The sequence below is a fragment of the Polypterus senegalus genome, chromosome 17 (assembly GCF_016835505.1).
Source record: "Polypterus senegalus isolate Bchr_013 chromosome 17, ASM1683550v1, whole genome shotgun sequence".
NCBI lineage: Eukaryota > Metazoa > Chordata > Cladistia > Polypteriformes > Polypteridae > Polypterus > Polypterus senegalus.
In genome coordinates this window covers 3,185,141-3,208,538 of record NC_053170.1, presented here as the reverse complement: position 1 = coordinate 3,208,538, position 23,398 = coordinate 3,185,141, and the positions used below count along the sequence as shown (strand labels likewise).

The following is a 23,398-nucleotide window of genomic DNA, read 5'->3' as shown; positions in this document are numbered from 1 at the left end:
CTGATTGAAAGAAATACTGAGAATCAAATCCTTGATGATGATGATAGATAGATCGAGTGAAAGGCACAGTGAAAGGCACTATATAATGATAGATAGATAGATAGAGTGAAAGGCACTATATAATGAGATAGATAGAGTGAAAGGCACAGTGAAAGGCACTATATAATGATAGATAGAGTGAAAGGCACTATATAATGATAGATAGATCGATAGATAGAGTGAAAGGCACTATATAATGATAGATAGATAGAGAGTGAAAGGCACTATATAATGATAGATAGATAGAGTGAAAGGCACTATATAATGATAGATAGCATTTTTAATGTAGGTAGGTCATTTTAAAAGTAGCTTGCAAGCCAAAAAGTGTGGGCACCCCTGCAGTGCAGTATCACCCATATCTATTGCTCACAAACACTGGCATCAAAGAATGGATGGCATGTTGATTAGCAGATATAAGTAAGAATGTCACTTTACATGTGACAATAATGACCTGGTGACTATTTTAGAGCACCTTTCATAGAACTACAGTACTTCTCATTAGAAATGGCATCAAAGAGTGCTAACGTGTTAATTAGCACATTAAAAAAAGAACTTGTATGTGACAATAATGACACTATTGCTATTTTAGAGAACTCGTCAGATCAAATACGTAGCAAGTTTCATATCCATCATTCTCTAGTAAAGGCGTCCAAGAGTGTCGACATGCTGCATATGTTGGGGGCGAAGGTTCAAGACAACAGCAGGCAGAAACCAATTCAAACAAGCAGAATTCTTTTTATTCTTCCACTTGGCGAGTAGAGGTATTTTTTTCCTTACAGAGCTCGAAGTGTAAAAAGCCCCCTCATAGGGGGGTGACTTGCATTTTATAACAGAGATCTTCAAAGCAACGGTTAGAAAAAATAAGCTCAGTTTCATCCAAAGGTCACAGAACATTCTTACACAATTTGTTGATTACAACGGAAAGCAGAAATTCTAGTCTTATATTTTTAATGAAGCTTATCAGAAAACTTGTCACATGTTTGGCATCAATAAAAGAACTGCATTCCACACTGGCAGCCCTACTTTACGTAAGCACACTTATTTATCTGTTATAATAATAATACCTAGCCACACAGAGAACATGCAGATGTTCATACAGAAGCCAGCAATAGACTTTGACTTCCATGCCACAATGTCAAGTAGCACATGACAGCAGGAATTTCACACAGGAAAACACTAAGCCTGAAATTCAACTTTATTGTGCCCGTCAGATCTCTTTATTTAACAGCACCTTAAGTAACTCTCTCTCTCTCTCACTAATACTGGCATCTGAGAGTGGGCCGCATGTTGATTTGCACATGTAACAAAGAATTTCACCGTATATGTGACCATGACACTCCAACATTGATGAACTAAACGCCAGAAGTCTACGTGACCATCATCATCATCAAGTCCTTCCATGAGAACCCTAAATCCAAAGAGGACTGTTTCATTTATGTTGGGTAGAATGCCCAGAGGGGACTGGGTGGTCTCTTGGTCTGGAATCCCTGCAGATTTTATTTTTTCTTTCCCCCCTGGCCATCGGACCTTACTCTTATTCTATGTTAATTAATGTTAACTTATTTTATTTTCTTACTGCGTCTTTTACTCTTCATTATGTAAAGCACTTTGTGCTACATTTTTTTTGTATGAATATGTGCCATATAAACAAATGTTGTTGTTGAGGACAACCCCGCAAACTAATTTTATGATTTGCCAAATTCCATTTGAAAATAAGCAAAATTATAAGACATATGCTGTAGCAGTTAATGTGACGCCCCTAAAATGCCAAGTCCAGGCCGCTCATTTCTCATCCCCTCCTGAGCTCATCGGGCATTTGAACTCAACGCCCTCTCTGGTCTGCTGTCCGTGCTGTGTCATCATTAGTGTCACGTTCTTACGCAATGTGACCGCACTTTTATTATAAGCTTTACGTTTTAAATATTAGAAATACTGCAGATAACATATTTTTATGTTTCTTATAATAAAAAATGCTTCTCCTAAATCGGATTAACGGTGGGGTGCAAACCGTCTTTATTGTGCTCTTTTTATCTTTAGCCAAATTAAGTTTTCTCTCTTTTTTTGGTCACTCTGGTGTGTATTTGTTGCTTGCGAGAATATAAACAGAAGACTCTATTTAAGCTTCTGTGAAAAGCCAAATAAAATGCTGTCTGTCTGTCCTGCTCATGGCGGGCTTGGGGCAGCTTTTCTGAGATGTCCGGCAAGTCAGGATGGTTGATGTGATGAATGGACAAGCGCCTCTGAATCAGAAAAAAAAAGAGGAACAGGTGGAGCAGGAAACACTGCAGACTCTAAAGTTTAAAACTTTCTATATGCGACTTGAGTAAAATTATAAAGGAGTCCATAAATTACAAAAGGACTACGGAAAGCCAGCGTCGCCAATTAAGAGTGGATGAAAAGCTTAAACTGGGCTCCAGTGCCCACCTCCTCCTTCCCACTGACATTCCCTCCGGACTCTGAACTCACTTTTTGGACTTCGAACCACCACGACACGACACGGCGCCACGCTGTTTGAAAGTCAAACGGGCGGCACAAACCCACGGTGCCTTCAGGCAGAATCCGCCCGCCGGGGCACAGAGGACGGCCGCCGGTAAAAGGTGAAAATAAAAACATAGTCGCCTGGCGTCACGCTACTGTCCAGGGGCCTCATGTAGAAACGGCGCGTACGCACAGAAATGTTGCGTAAGAACTTTTCCACGTTCAAATGGCGATGTATGAAAGCCACGCACTTTTCCACGGTTCCTCATGTCTTGTCGTACGCAAGTTCTCCGCTTGGTTTTACAGACTGGCGGCACCCAGCGTCAAAGCAGTGCTACTGTTCCTGTGTGGTTACTCTTTATTTTATAAATACACAGAAACTAACCGCATATTGTTTATTAGAGTAACGCATCTGATTGTAATTAACTTGTAACAATAGAATGGTCCAGGGAACAGCCATAGTAGTCCAGATAGCAGAACTGCTTTAGCGTTGTTACTCTCACTGCACCTTCTTCTTCTTTCAGCTTTCAGTATTTAACGCGATACTTTAATTACGATGTGATTTGAGAAACTGGTTAATTAAACGATTTTAAGATGAAGTTTATGATGTTCTACAACATACAAAATAAACTACGTGATTAAAGTGGAAATGTCGAGATTGAAGTTGACATTTCGTACTTTTTCCCCACTGTGTGCCTTTTTTTCTCTGTACCCTAATAAGCTGTCATGTGACACTCAGACAGTGGGCTACAACTCGGCTTTTCACGGCGACTTTGATATGTGACTTCTTTTTTATTTCCGGCACTGTGCGATTTTGTGAACGTGAGCTTTCAAGTTTCTCCAACACGCTATGTCACTCGATCAACTTCCTCTTGTTGATTATTCCACGGTTTATTTGAACAAATTGTATGTTTTTCCTTTGCCTCCACTTGGTATTCGCTGAAATTCTTATATTTCCCCCGTACTTTTCCCATTGTATTTTCACAGAAGGCTGAGTTTAAGGGCGATTTATATTGATTTGCATATTCAAATAGGCGTAATTCTGGGAGGATTTGGGGCGGGACATAAAGCGTCAGTTTTCACGCTGATCGGGATTTATGGAGCGGAAGAACGTGGAAGTTGGAGTACGCACAGATTCCTGCATCTGGATTTTTCTGTGCGTAAGCACATTTCGGCTTTTGTGCTTACGCCATGTTATAGTGCGAGTGCTACGCACGGCGTTATACATGAGGCCCCAGGACGGCAAGTGGTGTCGCCAGCAGAGCGTTTGTTTACGGGAATAAGAACAGCTACACAAAGGGAAAAAAAGCAAGCGAGTTTCCCGGCTGCCCTCCAACATGCCCACTGTCAAGTGTTGCACTCACTTTGTTTGAGGACCTTTTTCCTCGCTGCCTTGTCCGTCACGAGAGGCTTCGGGGGCCTACAGGTGTCCTCCGCGAAGGGATTTGGCGCAGAGTCGCGGGGACCCCGTTTAAAGAGCCACACCAAGAGAGCCACGAGGATGACAAGTAGCACCGCCGTCAACATGTCACTCTGGAATCTGAAGAACCGACAGCAACACGAGGCATCAACAGATGAGAAACAGAGACCACGGAAGGACACGCCTCTTTTTTAAAAGTCTGAGCCCGCCCCCTCGACGCTCAACCAGCGGTGACGTCACCACGCTTCCAAAGGCGGGAGCGCGAAAAGTAGAGATGGCCGATTCCACTGTTTCTTTGAAATCGATATCGATACGAGTATACCGAGTATTTTTTAAAAAGCATAGGAATTTGTTTTCAAATGATAATAGTGTTTACAATGGCTAATATTAATGGGTCACAGTATAAAGGTCACCATAACAAACTGATTGCAAAATACTGTATATATTAATAGAATGAACATGGCATGTCTTTTTTTAACCTGCTCACTCCAGAGCAGGGCTATGGGAGCCTATCCCAGCTGCCATAGGGTACAAGGCAGGAGCAAACCCTGGACAGGACGGCCATCTATGTGAATTTCCCCTTGGGGATTAACGAAGTATCTATCTATCTATCTATCTATCTATCTATCTATCTATCTATCTATCTATCTATGAAAAGTAAAATACAAAAGTTAAAATCAGACAGAGCAATTGTAATCAAAGAGAATAAGCAGCTTTAAACAAATGAGGTTTAAGTTTAGATTTGAAAAGTGAAAATGATTCAATATTTCTAAGCTCAGATGGTAGTGAGTTCCAGAGTTGGGCAGCAGAGCAACTGAATGCTGTGCCCCCCATGGTGGTAAGACGGATGAAGGGGACAGTTCGGTGGATGGAGGAAGAGAATCTCAGGGTGTGGGAGGGAATGGCAACATGGAGGAGGTCAGACAGAAATGGAGGGGCGAGGTTGTGGAGAGCCTTAAAAGTTAGTAGGAGAATTTTGAATTGAATTCGGAACTGAACTGGAAGCCAATGAAGCTGCTGCAGGACGGGAGTCATATGGCGAATAGAGGGGGGGTCCTAGTAATGATGTGGGTGGGCAGCTGAATTCTGGACCAGCTGAGGCTTATAAAGAGATTTGCGAGAAAGACCAAAGAAAAGGGAATTGCAATAATCGAGGCGAGAAGTGACAAGACTATGAACAAGGATAGCAGTGGTGTGGGGAGTTGAATACGATTAACGTTATGAAGGCCGAGAGATGTCATTGATGTGAGACTGAAAGGATAAAGTACTGTCAAGGATGACACCTGTGGGGAAGGGGAGACAGAGGAATTGTCAATAACAAAGGAAAAAGGATCAGTTTGGGATAATGTGGATTTTATATCAATGAGGAGAACCTCAGTTTTGTCACTTGTATTTAAGTTAAGGAAATTTGAAGAAAACCAGGATTTGATTTCTGCTATGCAATCAGTAAATGAGGAGGGCGGAAAAGAAGCAGTAGGTTTGCTAGTGAGATATGTGCTACAATATCTTATTATTCTTATTATTATTATTATCACTAAGCTGTATAAAGAAACATTGCCATATAAAATTAAATCACCATGTCAGTCAGTCATTATCCAACCTTTATACATAATTTGACATCATTTCCTCCACTAGCCCTTAAAACCGCCATCTTACCTCCGCGTGTTCAGTTCTGGACTCTTTGGTCTCTTAAACTATCCATCCATTCATTCATTATTCAACCCGCTATATCCTAACTACAGGGTCACGGGGGTCTGCTGGAGCCAATCCCAGCCAACACAGGGTTCAAGGCAGGGAACAAACCCCTGGCATGGTGCCAGCCCACCGCAGGGCACACACACACCCACACACCAGGGACAATTTAGGATCACCAATGCACCTGACCTGCATGTCTTTGGACTGTGGGAGGAAAACCCCGCAGACACGGGGAGAACATGCAAACACCACACAGGGAGGACCCTGGAAGTGAACCCAGGTCTCCTAACTGCCAGGCAGCAGCACTACCACTGTGCCACCGTGCCGCCCTTCAGTCATTAATTTATTCATTCATTTTCCAAGCTCTGTTATTCTGATATATGGAGCTCAGTCCTATCCCCACTCCCCTTGGCATAAGGCAGGAATGGACCCTGGATGGCACTCCAGTCTATTAGAGGCCCCACACACTTACACTGACACTGGGTCTGCTTATAGCTGCCAGTGTGCCTAACCTGTGTGCCTTTGGGGTGAAACAGTTAACACCTGGAGAAAACTTCATACTTGGAGTGACTGGCATAGAAATTGGTTCAGGTCTCTGATGTAATAACGCCATGCTACCCATCAGACATTACCCAACCTGCTATATCCTAACTACAGGGTCACGGGCGTCTGCTGGAGCCAATCCCAGCCAGCACAGGGAGCAAGGCAGGAAACAAACCCTGTGCAGGGCGCCAACCCACCGCAGAATAGCAAACATGTATCACCTAATTACATACAGTGAAAAGAATTCAATGTTTAAGGACGTTATGGCACACTGTCTGGTGGAGAAGTCAAGTGTGCTTTGGTGACGTATGGTGCCCTACAGGTGTGCCAAGCTTATCGAATGCAACCCACCATAAATCGGCTTCCATAACCTTGCAGGGGAAAATAAGTCTGCTGACTTTGTTCAAGTTTCATTTCTCTACTGTGTAAAGGTAGGAAGTTCATTTCACTCCCAAACAACTCACGTGTGCTCAGCATACTGGCACAAAATGGCTGCTGTCGCATCATTCAAGTGGGTGGTTGAAGTGGCTTCCCACTCACTGTGTAAAGTGTTTTGAGTACCTTGAAAATGTAATGAATTGTCATTCTTACTTATTGTTATTCAGTATCATTTTTGTTTTGAGCTCAAGGTGTAACTCAACGCAATACAAATTTGAATTCGCATGCAGTAAACTGGAAAGGTTTCTGTTCGTGTAGGGTTGGGCTGACCGGCAATGACACCTTATGCACACAGGGTGGCGCTGCCGCTCTACTTTTTGATTTCCCTTACGCTGCTCTCTGACGTTTCATTATCTTTCTGACGCAGTTCATTTCAGCCCATTAATCGATTTTGAGAGCGCATTTGGGTGTAAAGCATTTTTAATTTTTTGTACTGAGCGACACATAATGTTGCATTTTAACAGCTGCGATGTACTGTATGATGCTTTTGAGAGAATTTCAAGTGAGAATCCATCCGTCCGTTTTCCCAAGACTATCCATTTTTGGGGAACAATCACGAGGGGGCCAGTGGCTCATCCGGGAACTTTCTATTTAATTACTGATACGGAGAGCGAAGTCACCATTGTGAGCCTGTGTCCCGTTTTTACAAGGCTTTTTTTAACCCAAAGTGACAATACCAAGGTACAATTCCAAGGCTTTAAACTTCAGTAGAAGTTAAAAAAAAAAAAAAAACAATGTCCCGTAATTATATAAGCTAAAGGACATCCCTGTTCTGTAACCAGATGGACAAATAGATGACCGAGAAATAATATAAAAATTAAAACATCAACACGATGTAGTGTTTCTGTTATTACCTTTCTTCTTGCCGTAACTATCAACTCTTTATATTTGTTATATTTGTAATACTAATAATATGTAAAATAACACATTACTGCAAGCCATCCATTAATTCTCAAAGTTCTTCTTCATCCCCCCTTTAATAAACTCTCAAGTAGCCATCCAGACAGCATTAGTTAGAGGGAAGGGACCAACCTTGAACGGGACCCCGAGTCCATGGCAGACACCCCTTACTGACAACATTATTTTTAATCCATTAATCTTCTGGCTCTTTTTTTCCTTCTTTTATCTGCAAATCTCCATGTTGCTCCGCAGATTCGAAATTGGCCTGCGTGTGTAGGCGGCAGCATGCCCGGTGATGGCCTGGCATCCCATTCAGGGAATTGTTGCCGCTGGCACAGCCACTCGCTAAATGTGGCACTGGAAACCCACCTGCAATAATGATGAAGAATACTGTAAGCACACCGCGCTGTGTGCAGACAGCACTCTGTGTTACTTGGTGTTTGATGTTTTCATATTCATTGGTATCCATTGTCATTCATGTCATCTTTGCTTTGTTCCTGTTGTGTTCCTTTGGATATCTGTGAATCATTTTGGGTATGTGAAAGGCACTATATAAATAGAAATGAAAAACAACAGAAATGGTTCACTCTGCTATCAATATTGTCAAGATGAATCTTTCTGGGGTCTTCGACCAGGCAACTCTGGATGGAACAACAAGCTGGACCTCCTGGACTCAAATGTTACCACACAGAACTCTTGATGGACTCCTGGACAGGCCTGGCCATCCTACTGCCAGCTACAAGCCTGCTATGGACAGCAGCACCTCTCCATTAACTGATCCACAGGGTCTTATGTGCATCTGGGGGCTTAGTGTTTGCTTTATTTATATATATCTATATATTGTCATATCAGAGAATCGCCTTTCAGGCTCATTTTAGGAATGTGATACCCTGCCAGGACAAGAGGGGGCGCTGGTGCTAATGGTCTTGTCTTCTTTTGTTTCCCTCACAGTGTCAAGTAGACATCCAATGAGGACTACTAAAACAGAGAAGTCCCGCCCCTTCTGACCCAGACAGTATAAAAAGTGGGAAGTCCCTAAAAGGTGGCACTGCTTAATGGACCAGAGAAACGGCCAATGGGGGGCTCCCTGAAGCCTGAGCCAACTTTTAAGTTTTAAGTTCCTCTTGCAGACAAGTAAAGTCTATCTATCTATCTATCTATCTATCTATCTATCTATCTATCTATCTATCTATCTATCTATCATATAGTGCCTTTCATCCATCTATCTATCTATCTATATATCTATCTATCATATAGTGCCTTTCATCCATCTATCTATCTATCATATAGTGCCTTTCATCCATCTATCTGTCTATCTATATATCTATCTATCATATAGTGCCTTTCATCCATCTATCTATCTATCATATAGTGCCTTTCATCCATCTATCTGTCTATCTATATATCTATCATATAGTGCCTTTCATCCATCTATCTGTCTATCTATCTATATATCTATCTATCATATAGTGCCTTTCATCCATCTATCTATCTATCATATAGTGCCTTTCATCCATCTATCTGTCTATCTATATATCTATCTATCATATAGTGCCTTTCATCCATCTATCTATCTATCATATAGTGCCTTTCATCTATCTATCTGTCTATCTATATTTCTATCTATCTATCATATAGTGCCTTTCATCCATCTATCTGTCTATCTATATATCTATCTATCATATAGTGCCTTTCATCCATCTATCTATCTATCCATCTATCTATCTATCTATCATATAATGCCTTTCATCTATCTATCTATCTATTATATAGTGCCTTTCATCTATTTGTTTTTGATTCCTTGACTTTGTCATTCATAGTTTAGCTGAGAGAATTCTGCTGGATCTTCTTTGAAGACCTGGATGAGGTCCCCACTGCTTGAGACTAAACAGGCTGTCCCAGTAGGACGTGTCCTCAAGTCCCCGGATGTTCTCCTCTGCACAGCTTCACGTGCTCCTCTGTCCTTCTTGTAGTGTGGTGACCAGAACTGCACCCAATACTCCAGAGGTGGTCTCTCTAGTGCCCCCTACAGTCTGAGCACCACGTCCCTCGTTTTCTATTCAACAGTTTTACGATTTAAGTTGCTTGGGTGCATTGCTTAGATGATGAAAATGTTGTGTCCACATAGACCCCTCAATCCTTTTCCAGAGGTTGCTTCTCCCATCATGGATTTAGAATTAACTCGCCAAAGCTCTAACCGTTGCCCCCACATATTTGAGAAGGGGTTAAGGAAACAAACCAGCTTTCTGCATTTTTTGAAATGGTGACCCTGCTGTCATTGTCAACTGTCCCACCCGTCCTCCACACCGCCTCTTTATCGATGTCCCTGCTCTAGTGAGTCGAGATTTTTTTTTCTTTTTAGGTTAATTGAATTCAGAATTGTGGATACTTCTTGATGGGTTATAACCAGGAATGCCGACGTTTCTGAGTCATCTTTGTCTGTACAGCTCAGATTACGAAGAAAAGCCGACAGAGCAGGAGCTAAACAACTAAACTGTGATTCTCTTTCTCTTCCCCTCTCGATCGGGCCCACTCAACACAAAGCGCACGACACTCCATTTTATATTGCAGTAGACAGCAGCGGCGTGCAACGTTTCTCACGTAAGTCATGTTAAGCGCCGGCCACTTTGTATGCTAAGCTGACTTCAGTCTGTTTGGATGTTGCACTTACTCTGAGCCAGCAGGTGGCACTGTTGGGCAAACTGCAGGAACTCCGGGACCCCCATTGCCAAAATTTGGGGTTTCAAAGTAGTCTGTCAGGTCTGTATGGTCCAAGAAAGCAAAAACGCAAAATTCAGTCCAGACTGGTCAAAGAGAGTTGGATGGAACAGACAGGCATCCAGTTTTATATTTATTGATGTTCCTTTTGTCGACATGTAGTGCTTTTCACTTTCTTACATTAGTCTCCATTTTCCAAGTGTTTTCCCACTTCAGAAGCTTGTTTAGTTCTTTCTGAATTGTTTTTGCTGCCTCCATCAGTGTCTGCCATTCCTGCAATTTTAGAATCATCTGCAGATTTTACACGTTTACTTATTAATGTTGTGACCTGTAGGTGGCGCCAACACAATACAAACTCAAATGAAGATTCATTATGAAACAAATCGGCACACGTGATACAATACATAACACAATTCATAACACAATTCTTCTTTTCTCCACCTTCTCCTTTTTCTCTTTCCTCCTGGCAATCTTCGTCAACTGCCTCCCTACTCTCACTACCCATACGGGAAGCTCTGCCCCCTTTATGCCAGACCCGTGGGCACTTCTACTTCTACAGGCTGAAGGTACTTCTGGGTCAGGTGTGAACTCCCTGAAGAGAGAACGATTCGTCCCTGCAGCTCCCCCTGGTGGCACAGATGTAACACCGCAGAGCTACTCTACTGGACTACAACTCCCAGCCTGCCATGCGGGTATCCACACAGGCACCGTTGTTCAAGAGGACTGTCAACTACTGTTTTGGGGAGCTGAATAATCTGTGTAACTATTCTTCCAACAAACTGACCTCCCGGCTAGGTAATGGTCCGTGAACTATCCCGGCCAGAACGCCAGCCCATGCCTGATGCCCGTTACAATGTAAATCAGAACAACTTTAGAGTTGCAGGACAGACCCCTGAGGTGCCCCACTAACGACCTCACGCCATTCTCCACTTATCTTTGTCATCTGCCGGTCACCAGGACACAAGTTATTAATTGCACCTGAAGTTTTCAGCCTGTTAAATGAACGACCTCTCAGAATCATCGGGGGTTCAGGGTTTGGCGTTTTTCGTTTAAGCCGTTGAACCGTCGTTACTGTATGGAGGTTACAGTCCGTTCATCCAGCCATTCGATTCAGATTCACTTTGTTCATTGTCACCATTCGCCGTAGATTCGTCCCAACGGTGTACCCAAACAGCCACCTTGCTCCACTTGAATATGAACAGGCGCATTTCTGCTCGGCTGTGGCCATAAATGTACGGTGCTCCAGAGAGGTGGAGGTGAGAGCAGTGCAGGTGAACATCAGCAGCATACTGACTAGGTGAAAGGCCAGCCGAGGCCTCCGTGACTCATCTCGTGACATCTCTCACAGGGCCCGTTCGTCTCCATTCCGCACCTGCGCTCGGAATACGAGGGCCGCTCCGAGCCGCCCGACAGTAATCAAAGGCGATGACGTCACATGACGTCCGCGATCGTAGCCAAAGCGCGCTCATCTTCAGGCCGACTGTCATTAAAGTGCCAACAGGCCGGCGACGGAGGCCGCAGCACGCTTGAATCGCTCTCTGAAGTTGGGCGATTTGTAATGCAAGGCTGACATTTCATTGTGTGCGCCTTTCAGTGCTTTGTGAAATGGGAAGTCGGAAAATAAATTCAGTTAGAGTAAGAATTCCATTAGACGGCAAATTCGAAATTAATTAAAACGGCATTGTTTAGGGGGGAGGGCAGTACTTGAAAATGAAAAGCGACTGCTATGAATAAAGAAGATAAAGCGCATAGCCGAAATGAGATGCGTAAGCACCGCGCGCGGCAGGGAGCAGAGGGGAGGCCAAATTAAACGGGCATCGGCGAATCGTGTCGCGCAGACGGGAGTGAACGATGTGCGCCAACTGCTCGGCAAATCGTCAGCTGTAATTAAAGTCGGATTACCAAGTGAGAGATCACGAGCGCCTTCCCTCAGCTCTTGACACCAGCAGGAGAGACGTGAGGGAACTGAAGACGACGGCCAAGACAAATAAAGATCAAGGAGGGCCATAACGAACATGTAAACTGAATTAAATAAAACAAAACGGAATGAGCTCTTAAATGAACGGGCCGATGGATTATTTTGCTAGAAATCGCAGATGAACATTTGAATCGAATGACTTGTTTAGTATGAGTTTTAAAATGAATAAAAAGTACATCAGATCAAAAAAGATACGCGCTCGGCTTGGCAAGGACTGCAGATTTTATTGAGTCGACCATTGTTTTTATATTTTCTTAATGTTATGAGTGAGAAAAGTTACAGTTTGTTCAAATGGAGTCAAATGTCCTCTAACGTTTGAAGGGGCGGGGCCTAAGGGTCAACTCATTTCAGATGTCTCCTCCTCCCACCAAGGGGCGGGGTTTAAGGTATGTTAAAGTACAAACACAACGTGATGGGTCCAACCACTGACGTATAGATAGACGCCGCATTCACTGTGTTGCCCAGTCGACACGATAGGTCAGCGCGTCCGCCATATTGTGAGTGGCAACAGTGCCATTTAAACTAGACGTGGAAACCGGGTTTTCTGATGAAAAAACAATAACGCTTAAAACAGTATCGTTTACATACAACAGATTTTGGCGAATCGTTTAAATGCAATTATTTATATCCATTTATACACTAATAATGGCAATCATTAAATAATAATAATTATTATTAAATAATTCCTCCCATATAAGTAACATTTCACAGACTTCCTTCTTCTATCTCCGAAACATTTCTAGACTTCGTCCTGTTCTTGCACAACACAGTACTGAAGTATCGGTCAATGCCCGAGTCACCTCACATATAGATTTCTGTAATGCTATTCCAGCTGGCATCCCACTAAAACGTGTCCATCGCTTACAACTTCTTCCAAATTCTGCTGCCAGGATGATAACCTGCTGTTGTAAATCCACTGAACACGTCACACCGATTCTCTCTCACGTCACTGGCTCCCAGTTCACTACAGAATACGACACACAATCCCGCTCTGAACATTTAAAGCTCTCCACACCTCGCTGATCTCCTCCAGACTGGCACTCCTCTCCTCACTCAGATCCTCATCTGCAGCTCGACTTTCTGTGCCACACGTCAGACTCGGTGCTATGAGATCTCGAGCGTCTCTCCTGGTGCTCCTCAACTCCTGAATTCTCTTCCCTCTCGTATCCGTCAGCTCGACTCAATAACACATTTTAAAACTGCCCTCAAAACGTATCTTTTCAAGCTGGCATGCCAATTGTGAATTCTGCAGTGTTACTGCCAGTTATCGTTGTTTGTTTGCTAATTATTGCTTTTTGATTTATCATTCTCTTGTTTTAATTTTACTAATGTTGTTTAATTTTATTGTAAGGTGACCATGAGTGCTAAGATTATATTATTCAAATTCAAATGTAACCAAAACTATCGTTCAGCCTTACCTGTGAAATGTAATCCCCCGGGCTCTGGTTTGGAGTGTACAGCGGTTTGTATAAACCCAAGCAGCGCATTATTCATCACTTCACTCCACAGCAGTGCCACTCGCAATATGGCGCCGACGTTGACGTACGATGCTGCTGGTCATGTGGCGTCTAGTAATTCTATGTCTATGCCTCCTCCCACTGAGGGGGCGGGGCTTAAGATCTGTTAAAGTAGAGACACAACGTGATGGGTCCAACTGCAGACCTGCGCTGCTCTGCTGGACAGCCAATCGGATTGCAGGGTTTTTGTCACCTGGTGTACCTGACTGGAGTCAGATAATCCTTAGTGCAGCGATTCTCAACGTTTTTCTCCTTGTGAACCCCTTCAATAAACCGGATACAATTGGTGAACCCCCTGTGTAGTCGTTATTCTACAGGTTTATCCTTATATGTTGGATGTTTTGTTTCAATGTGTCTACGAAGAAGTGATGGTTTTAAACTGCCGTTGGCCAGGACTTTATTACAAATTACACAAAGCAGTTTAGGTTCTGACTCATCCCCGGTAAAATAAAAATCCATTCGTAAATAGTCGCTGTCATATTTTTGTTTCTTCTCTTTTGTCTTACTATGGTCGCCTGTTTTTTCCTTGCTTTCAGTGTGGAGAGACGGTAGCTCACTACAACTTTCAGTATCGTCACCCTGTGTTGGTACCAAATCAGGGACTGAAGTAGAAGAAGAAGCAATTGATTGCTCGTCCAGCTTTTTGTCAGACTTGATAAACCCACCCGTTTTTAACCATTGATCCATAATAAAATTACGGAGTAATAATTATTCACTTTGATGTTCGACGTGCGCACGTTTAAGTAAAAAGTCTTTATCGTAATTTATTTACACACAGTATGCACTACCAGTTTATCTTATTAAATTCACTCGCGGTTTTTAGGCGCCTCATACGATTCAATTCGACTCTGCTCTCCCTTGTCTGATTGTGGCGTTTTTAGATCAGCAGATGTTATTCTCGTTCTTTCGAGCGCATTCGGGGTTCTCGGTTCGCAGCATTGGAAGTTACTGGATCATACGAGAATGTACAGGGTGGTCCGGATCTAATTATGCAGATCCAGATCGTCTGGATGATGTTGATATATGCAGGGACGATTCCAGTTCAGCGTGAAGACGATTCTTCATGTCATCAGTTCACACACTTCTCAATGGTCTGTGATTTTTCGGGTGATTTTCTATGTAATAAACTTAATAAGTGTGACAGATAGGGGGCGCTGTCGTCCCCTTGAACCCTCAGACAATAAGTCAGACACCAGGTAAAAGTCCAATAATAATTTTTATTTGGACAAATACAGTGCACAAGCACCCTCCTCTACACAATACTAATATAATTAAACACAATTCAGTGATCAATAATCCACCCTTCCACCCAGCTCAGCTCGATGTCTGGGGATTTCCCATAGTCCTTAATATTACTTGACCCGGAAGTGTTTCCAGTCCTTCAGTCCATGTGACTTCCTTTCACTTCCAAGTCCTCTTCTTCATCCCGGAAGTACATCATTTCCCCTGTCACTGTGATTAGGACGTACATCCAGGTTATAGGGCACATGTGACTCTCTGGGCCTCCCTGCAGCGTCCTCTGTTGGCTGCTGTGGTATCCAGCAGGGCTGTAATGGAAAACTCCACTGTCCATAATTCCCTGCTGGTATTCGGGGCACCTCCATGCTGCAGGGAGAGCTCCACCTGGTGGCCTGGGGGTACTGGCCGGGACGACAGGCCAGCCATAGTCCACATAAGTTAAAGCGTAATGAAAATTGCATAATTAGATCTGGACCACCCTATACACACATCGCCAGCGGCTTAGCGTCTCACTGCATTACAGATTGTTACCTGTTGTGACTCGACATCTTTACAGAATCTTCCGTTGCAATGCGTAAATGAGTGAGATAATATTCATGAATTTGACATTTAATCAGGTGCCCCCCCTGATGACATCACTTCCAGTCCCGGCACCTCTGATGACATCACTTCCAGTTTTGGTGCCCCTGATGACATCACTTCCAGTCCCGGAGCCTCTGATGATGCCAATTCTGGTCCCGAAGATGTCACTTCCGGGCCCAGCATAGATGACATAATTGATGACATAATTTCCTTAAAACCTCCATCTTACCTCCACGTATTCAGTTCTGTTTTGGACTCTTTGGTCTCTTGAACTATCCATCCATCCATTATCCAACCCACTATATCCTAACTACAGGGTCACGGGGGTCTGCTGGAGCCAATCCCAGGGCACAAGGCAGGAAACAAACCCCAGGCAGGGCACCAGCCTACCGCAAGACACACACACACACCAAGCACACACTAGGGACAATTTAGGATCGCCAGTCCACCTAACCTGCATGTCTTTGGACTGTGGGAGGAAACCCACGCTGACATGGGGAGAACATGCAAACTCCACCTGGGAAGTAAACCAGGGTCTCCTAACTGTGACGCAGCAGTGCTACCCACTGTGCCACCGTGCTGCCCTCTCTTAATCTACTCAATCATTTTTCAACTTTTTGCAGCCAGGATCATAATATACGGGTGGCTGCCCCAATTCTTTTTTGACTCTCTGGCGTCTTTTTGTGACACAGACGAAGGGGCGAACTTGTGATAGGACAAAAGAAAATTGACAAATGAAAGAAGACCATTCAGCCCACCATACTTCTTGGTTTCACTAATAGCCCAGCTGTCCCCAAAAATCTTCTCCTGATCCTTCTGGAAGGTTCTTAAGGTTTCTTCTTCAGCTCCATGAAGTTTGTCTTTATGTAAAGAAGTGCTTGATGGCTTCTGTCCTTTTCGGGTACTTTGAAAGCGTGAAGGTGTTCTAAAAATCCACTCAAAGTTGTGTAATTTGACATCCCCAGCAATTCTGGTCACGTAATCTGACATCTTCAGGTGATGAGGTCAGCCATCAAGGTTGACACCCTCTGTAATGGGACACTGGCTTTAATTACTCCCAATAAGAATTAAAAGAAGAAGACGAAGAAGTCCACCATCCTACAGGCTGAAGGGTCTCAATCAGCACGGTTGGCAAAGAAGACTCTTCTGTAATCCAAAGCCTGGAGTTCAGCTCTCATGGAGGACAAGTAGCTGAGTGGGCTGCCATCAAGGAAACAAAAATCTGAGGCAAAAGATGAAAAAAACAAACAAACAATTGAAATAACACAGCATGCCCAGCTCATGCTGTCAGAGTGGGTGACCCAGGTGCAGATGGCACCGCCACCGTGCTGAGTGGTTCACATCAAAGGCAGAGCAGCCAGCAGATACCACGACAACAAAAAAATTAAACAAAAAAAAAAAAAAATGGATGTAATGCGGTTTGACACTTGGAGCCACGCCAAGCGGAGACCCCCACTTCTAAAGCAAGGAGTCCAGCAGGCCTTATCAGAAAAAAGCAGATGGCACTGCCCGCTAGGGGCCTTGAAGAGAGCGTATACTGTGTGTGGCTGCCTCGCGAGTTAGACGAGACCAATTTGATTTTGAAAAAAGGCCGATGACACCTGAGGTGCCCTCCATGGTGCTCGTCACCTTCAGGTATGAGCAGCAGCATGCGTCACACACGGGCACGGAGAGCAAAAGAAGACGTAAATACCAACGCACTCAGACATTACGAGCAGTGGGTGCTGAGGGTCAGTGTGCTGTTGGCCTTGACACTCCTCACAGCTCAGTTCACAGGTCAGGCTGACCATCAGTCAGACATGTTTATATAGCGCCTTTCAGGAAGGAACCAATCACACGAGGTGGGGTGGGGTGGGGCGGGGCGGAGCTTGGTGTTGCTGTCTCTATAGAACTCCTTTCCCACCTGGTGATTGGGCTCTCTGTGTTCCTGTAGCACAAACGTCTGACCAATAGGAAGGCTCCATGTAGCTCGGCCATTTAGCTAACTGCTTTGCACTTTTCCAGGAATTCTCTTTTTAATGCTTGTGGTTTATGCAAAATAAACTCATTGAAAAGTGGGGTGGGAGACGTTTTTACACTCAGTTGTTAAATTGCTTTCCCTCTTACATTTTATCAGCACTGCAGGGTTGAGTTGTTTTTTTTTTTTTAATTATTTTAGTGGTAATTTGTGAAAAGATAATTATATTTTTGTAAATGGGAAAAAAAGTTAATAACATTTCTGAAAAGCTTGAACTGGACTAGTTGGACTTCTCACTAAAAATGAGCACCACTCGTACCTGGCGTATATGCGTCAGAGGAACACCCGCTGGGCTCATCACAGGTACGCAATACCCCGTCGGGGCGAGAGGGAAACAAGCCACGCCCCTCACAGCCGACGCCTCCTCACGTCACCCGCCGTTTCATTTGGACCCGAATCCTGATGAAGGACCGCGCTACCCGTCATTGACCCGCTCACCAGAGCCGAGAACTCTGGGACGACGAAGTCAGCCGAGTTATTGTTATTTCTGTTCTGTGCCCACAAACACCAATTTTTGATTTGTATTTGGTACTCCCCCTCTTTTTTGGGATTCCCCCTCCCACACCAGTTTAGCTAGCTTGAGAATCCACTTGTCACCAGTTAATGATCCCGAAGTGAAGATCTGAAGGAAAAGGGCTTGACTGGTGAGGAGGTGCAGGACCCTGGGACGTGCGGTCAGAGGAGGCAGGTGAGGCTATCATGAAAAGTAAAAAAACTAATAATGATAACATAAAATAAATGTGTCCACTTGTCCGTGTTATACATTTTTTTTTCTGTATGATTCCAATAATTTTGATCATTTTTTTAATCAAAATTGCTGAAATTACGCATTTCCTCTTTAAATACAAGGGAGAAATGCGAGGGGCAGCAGCAACGAGCCTCACCTCACCTCGGACTGCACTCACCTCACACACTGACGGGGTTGATGTGTGCGATTGGCAGGTGCCTGATGCTGTCTCTCTATATGTCGCTAATACAGTATAAGGTTTGTAAACACGTTTATTATACAACCTGACTTCCCGCAGTCTGGCTGATGTCTTTAATGAATGTTTGTGACATATTTAGTCTTGCTGATCGGACATAAAAGCGCAGTGAAAAGGCACAAGGTGAGACAGACAGTACCGTGGCGCCCTGAAGGGGGCGCATGTGAGCCCAACAGGTGTCCGTTGCCTCTCTTCTACGCAGTGGCGCTGATAAGTTAGCGAGATCAGAAAGTCAAGCGCACTGGTGGGACGTTTGTTTCTAGTTTTTTGTTCCCACTGACTGCTAAAATGGAAGATTAAGATTTTTTAAATAAACGTAAATGAGGAAGACTTTTACAAGAAATTGACGGAGATTTTCGTGAGGAAGGACAGGCGCATGGACTTCATTTACAAATAAAGGTAAGACCATAAACGGCTTTCAATTTTATAACAAATAGAATCAGACTAAGAAAAAATAAAATAATCCAATATTTAAAACTTAATTTTGACCTTAAATAAAATATTTTATTTTTCTTGTTATCCTTTTGTTGAACAGTCTGTATTAAAATTAATTAAAGTATCAGAATTAAAAGCTTTTAAAAACAACTAAATATTTCAATTAAGGTCAAAACTGAAATCCGTTTTTTTTGTACACCACTCTATACTTTCATTTATATTAAATGAGTAAGGCACTACAAAGTGTGGTTAGTGTTACTAGTGAAAGGCGCTATAATGTACTCTTAGTGCTGGAAGTTAAAGGAGCTCTAAAGTGTGAGTATGTCTGTGGAATATCATTATAGAGCGCTGTAGTGCTTTTGTTGTCGTCTTTAGTATTCTGTGCGTGTGCGTCATGCAGAAGTTTGGAAACTAATGGAGGGAAGTGCACTCTGATGGCGCCGCGAACCGCTCTTCTCTTACCTTCGTGCACAGAATTCACAATTTAAAGCTCTGATCAGCAGCAGAGGGCAGCCGCCGCGCATCGCCTTTCTGTTGGCATTGACTTTCTTGCCCCGCTCTATCCTGGCATGTTGACCGTGTGTTATTGGTCCGTCCGTCCGTTCGTCCATCCGTCTGACCGTTTCTTCCAGTGAGACGCCCCCACACCTTCGCTTCGTTTTCTTCTCACAGGGCGCCACAGTAAAGCGCTGCCGCCACCCCGGGGGTGCGCCCGCCCCGCCGTCTCCTTGTCGTCTGAGTTTTAAGACTGCGAGTGCTGCGCGAGAGCCATCTGCTGTACCGGAACGGCGGCCAAACAATACGTGCACACCTTTCTGAAGCTGAGAGCTGTTATTCCTCACAATGAAAGCCGTAGCAGATGGCAGATTTATTTATTTATTTATTTATTTATTTATTTATTTATTCACTTAAAATTGACTCCAATGCGGAAAAGAACAAGAAAAAAGGAGGCAGCTTAACTGTGATGGAAGTCAAACGACAAAGAGAGGAAGAGCAGTGGCAGTGGCGGCAAGAAAAGGAATGACAGGGCGAGGTGAGACAGAAACCCACCAGCCTTGTGGTCAGGCGACCCCATCAGCCTCTGGCCCTGGAGAAGTGCGCTAGCATTCTGGATCACATGCAGGACAACATGAGAGAAGACCACCGCGACTTGAGTTGGTGGGGGGGCGGGGGATTGTTTAGGGTCCGGAACAGCAACATTGGCGACACGCAGCAAATCGTCACTTTCAGAGTCGCTGCTGGCTTCATGTGGAATGGAGTCTTGAGGAACATTTGAGTGATTAGAAATGGCATTTAAAAACTAGACTTAGTGGATTATGGAGAAGCAGCCTGTCCACCAATCTATTATATAGTGCCTTTCATATCCATCCATTTAACTATAATATAGTACTTTGACTATCAATCAGTATACATTTTCTATCATATAGTGCGTTTCATATCAGTCTATTATACAGGGCCTACTCTACATCCATCCATCCATTATCCAACCTGCTATATCCTAACTACAGGGTCATGGGGGTCTGCTGAAGCCAATCCCAGTCAACACAGGGCGCAAGGCAGGAAACAAACCCTGGGCAGGGCGCCAACCCACTGCAGGGCAGCCTACTCTACATGTACAGTACATATTTGTCTTACAGCAACTTTCAAATACATCGTAAATGGCATGTCTCATATCTATCTATCTATCTATCTATCTATCTATCTATCTATCTATCTATCTATCTATCTATCTATCTATCTATCTATCTATCTATCTATCTATCTATCTATTATGTAGTGCCTTTCACAGTATCTATCTATCTATCTATCTATCTATCTATCTATCTATCTATCTATCTATCTATCTATCTATCTATTCAGTGTGCAGTCACCTCAATGATCCCCTGAGTGTCACAACACCTGTGGCTGAGTTTTGTCCCACAGTGTCAAAACCACATCCAGAGATGACAATTCCAAATGTAACACAGCACAGCCTTTGATCCTGACTGTCCCCTTTATCTCCTGTTGCCACCTTAAGTGTGTTTGATTGATTTGACCTGCGCAGTGCAATCTTGTGGTGGTCAGGTGCACAAGTTCTCCTCGGTGGAAATCTAGTGGTCCTCGTGTTGAATTTGTCCTGGTGCTGGCGCTGCTTCGCTTGTGTTTGTTACCACCAAGTGTCGTTGGCCGCGAATGTTAAAAGAGTCCTGTTTGCAGCTTGTGAGGGGCTTAACACTTCTTTATTTGGGCAGATGGTTCCTTGAAGCCCATAGAGTCTGTAGAGTTGTGACGCATTCCCGTGACTGTCAATCATGTAGCCTGACATCCCAAGTGACTCAGTCACACCATCCATACCTGGCAAAACATTCATTCAGTCACTGGACATTAATTAGCCATCACAATGCAGTGAGCTCACATTACTTTCAAAATTCAAACAGCAGTTGTGGCGTCGTGTAATATGTCATCCCCTGCAAACCTCAGTCATGTAATCTGACATCCTCAAGGCGACAAGTTCAGCCATAGCTGTCTTCACGTTTGACAGCCCCTCTGTAACCTGTTGCCAGCTTATAAGAGAGTCCTGTTAGCAAACAATATGCACACAAAAGATTGTCTGCACTTATTTCATTTTTTGTGAACTTGTTGTGTTACCCATCTAAGATGAAGGCTGAAATCTAAATAATCGCTGTAGACCTCCGTGTTAATGTTTGCAGCGCTCCATCTATTTCAATATGTTTGGTAATGCATGTAGAAGTAATATGCATTTGTCATTCCAACAGATGGTGCATCACACACATTTGAAGTAATAAAATGCATTGCTAGAAATGTTTTTTTTCCACCCTTCTTAGGAATGACAAAAGCAGTGCATTGTCTTACTTAAAATATTTGCAATGTGCCATTTGTTGGAATGACAAAGACAAAACAGGACTGACACACAGACAGACGTGGACACTTGTCCCTTTATTAAGGTGGATTGGGTTTTTTGTTATCACTGTATCTGGTAATAGAGTTGTGTTTTTTAGCGGATTCTCTTCCCTTCTCTTTTTGACAGTCTTGTCTTCACTGGTTGCCAGCTCCACATGCCATCCATCCATCTCCCACACCCACAAATTCAGATCAGGGTCGCAGGTGGTCGCAGGTTTAAGACAGACTCAATCCCTTCAGAGAGAAGACTCACATATAAACAAACACACGGGCCAGTTTTCCAAAGCCACGTAACCTGCATGTCTTTGGACTGTGGAAGGAGACCAGAGCACCCGGAGGAAATCCGGACACGCACGGAGAGAACATGGGATCGTCATGCAGGGAGCACCCGGGACACGAGCACCGATCTCCTGACTGCGATGCCGCAGCGCTGAAACTGACAGTTCGCGCGTTTAACAAACGACTCAAAAAGACAAACCACGTTTGAAAATAAAGTACGCGGGACTGAGTGGGCTTGGCGCTCTCCCTGCTGACCTCCTCGGTGCGCAGAGCGAGGACGACGAGGGTGAAGCGCAACGAGGAGCGCCGCAGTGAACGGGGCCGCCGTGTCGCCTTTCAACATTCTGATTGCACTCCGCTAGTTTTACATAAGCCGCTGCAACGTGTCAAAGGCAGCGCTTCTTTCATTTAAAAATCCAATTTCAAGCCTAAAATCACGGCAATGGAATGCAATTATTGTGCCCCGGGCCATTCCAGCCTCCGCAAAATGTGCGTTTGGGAGAAAGAAAAAAAAGTCCGACATGATCCGCTGTTTAGTGCCATTAAGTGACATTCTGTTTAAAAAGCCGCCTTTCCATCCAAACGAGAGGCTGTTGAACGTGCGAGTGCGCGCGCGGCTGGGCTGTCAGCACCGGGGCCGCCGCCGGGAAGGACGTGAAAAGCGGAACTCGCCGCTAATGGGGGGCTCGGGAGCAAAAGCGGCAACGGATTTAGAAAAAAGGGCGGGGTGGTCCGTTTTGAGGGAGGGATAAATGAAACCCACCGCGACCCTGCGGAAGAGCAGAAAGTGGCATTGAAAATGGATGGATAGACAGATGAGTGATCTGGAAATGAAGATTGGGCTTCAAAGTTCATCAGTTCAGAGCTACAAGGGCCAAACTCCAGAAGTCTGCTCGGAGATAGTGATGTTGGGGTGAAAGTCGAATAAAGAGACCTGCCATGTACTGCTGAGCCTAACTCGTTAAAACATAGGGGTTCTGTCTAATGTGCTTTAAATCCTGCCCACTACACTTATCTATCTATATATCTGTCTAGCTGTCTATCGAATCCTGCCTACTACTCTTTATCTGTCTGTCTGTCGAATCCTGCCTACTACACCTATCTATCTATCTATCTATCTATCTATCTATCTATCTATCTATCTATCTATCTATCTATCTATCTATCTATCTATCTATCTATCTATCTATCTATCTATCTATCTATCAAATCCTGCCTATTACTGTCTATCAGGAT

The 23,398-nt window shown here is 43.9% G+C and overlaps 1 protein-coding gene across 1 annotated transcript in view; it reads right to left on the bottom strand.

The window, feature by feature from the left end:
- LOC120518226 (all-trans-retinol 13,14-reductase-like) overlaps positions 1-4,132 on the bottom strand; it is a 91,114-nt gene extending 86,982 nt beyond the window's left edge. The window contains exon 1 of the mRNA XM_039740914.1: positions 3,882-4,132. Coding sequence (XP_039596848.1) covers positions 3,882-4,044 — 163 coding nt within the window. The 5' untranslated portion in view covers positions 4,045-4,132. The remainder of the gene's footprint in view (positions 1-3,881) is intronic.
- Between the last annotated feature and the right edge of the window lie 19,266 nt (positions 4,133-23,398).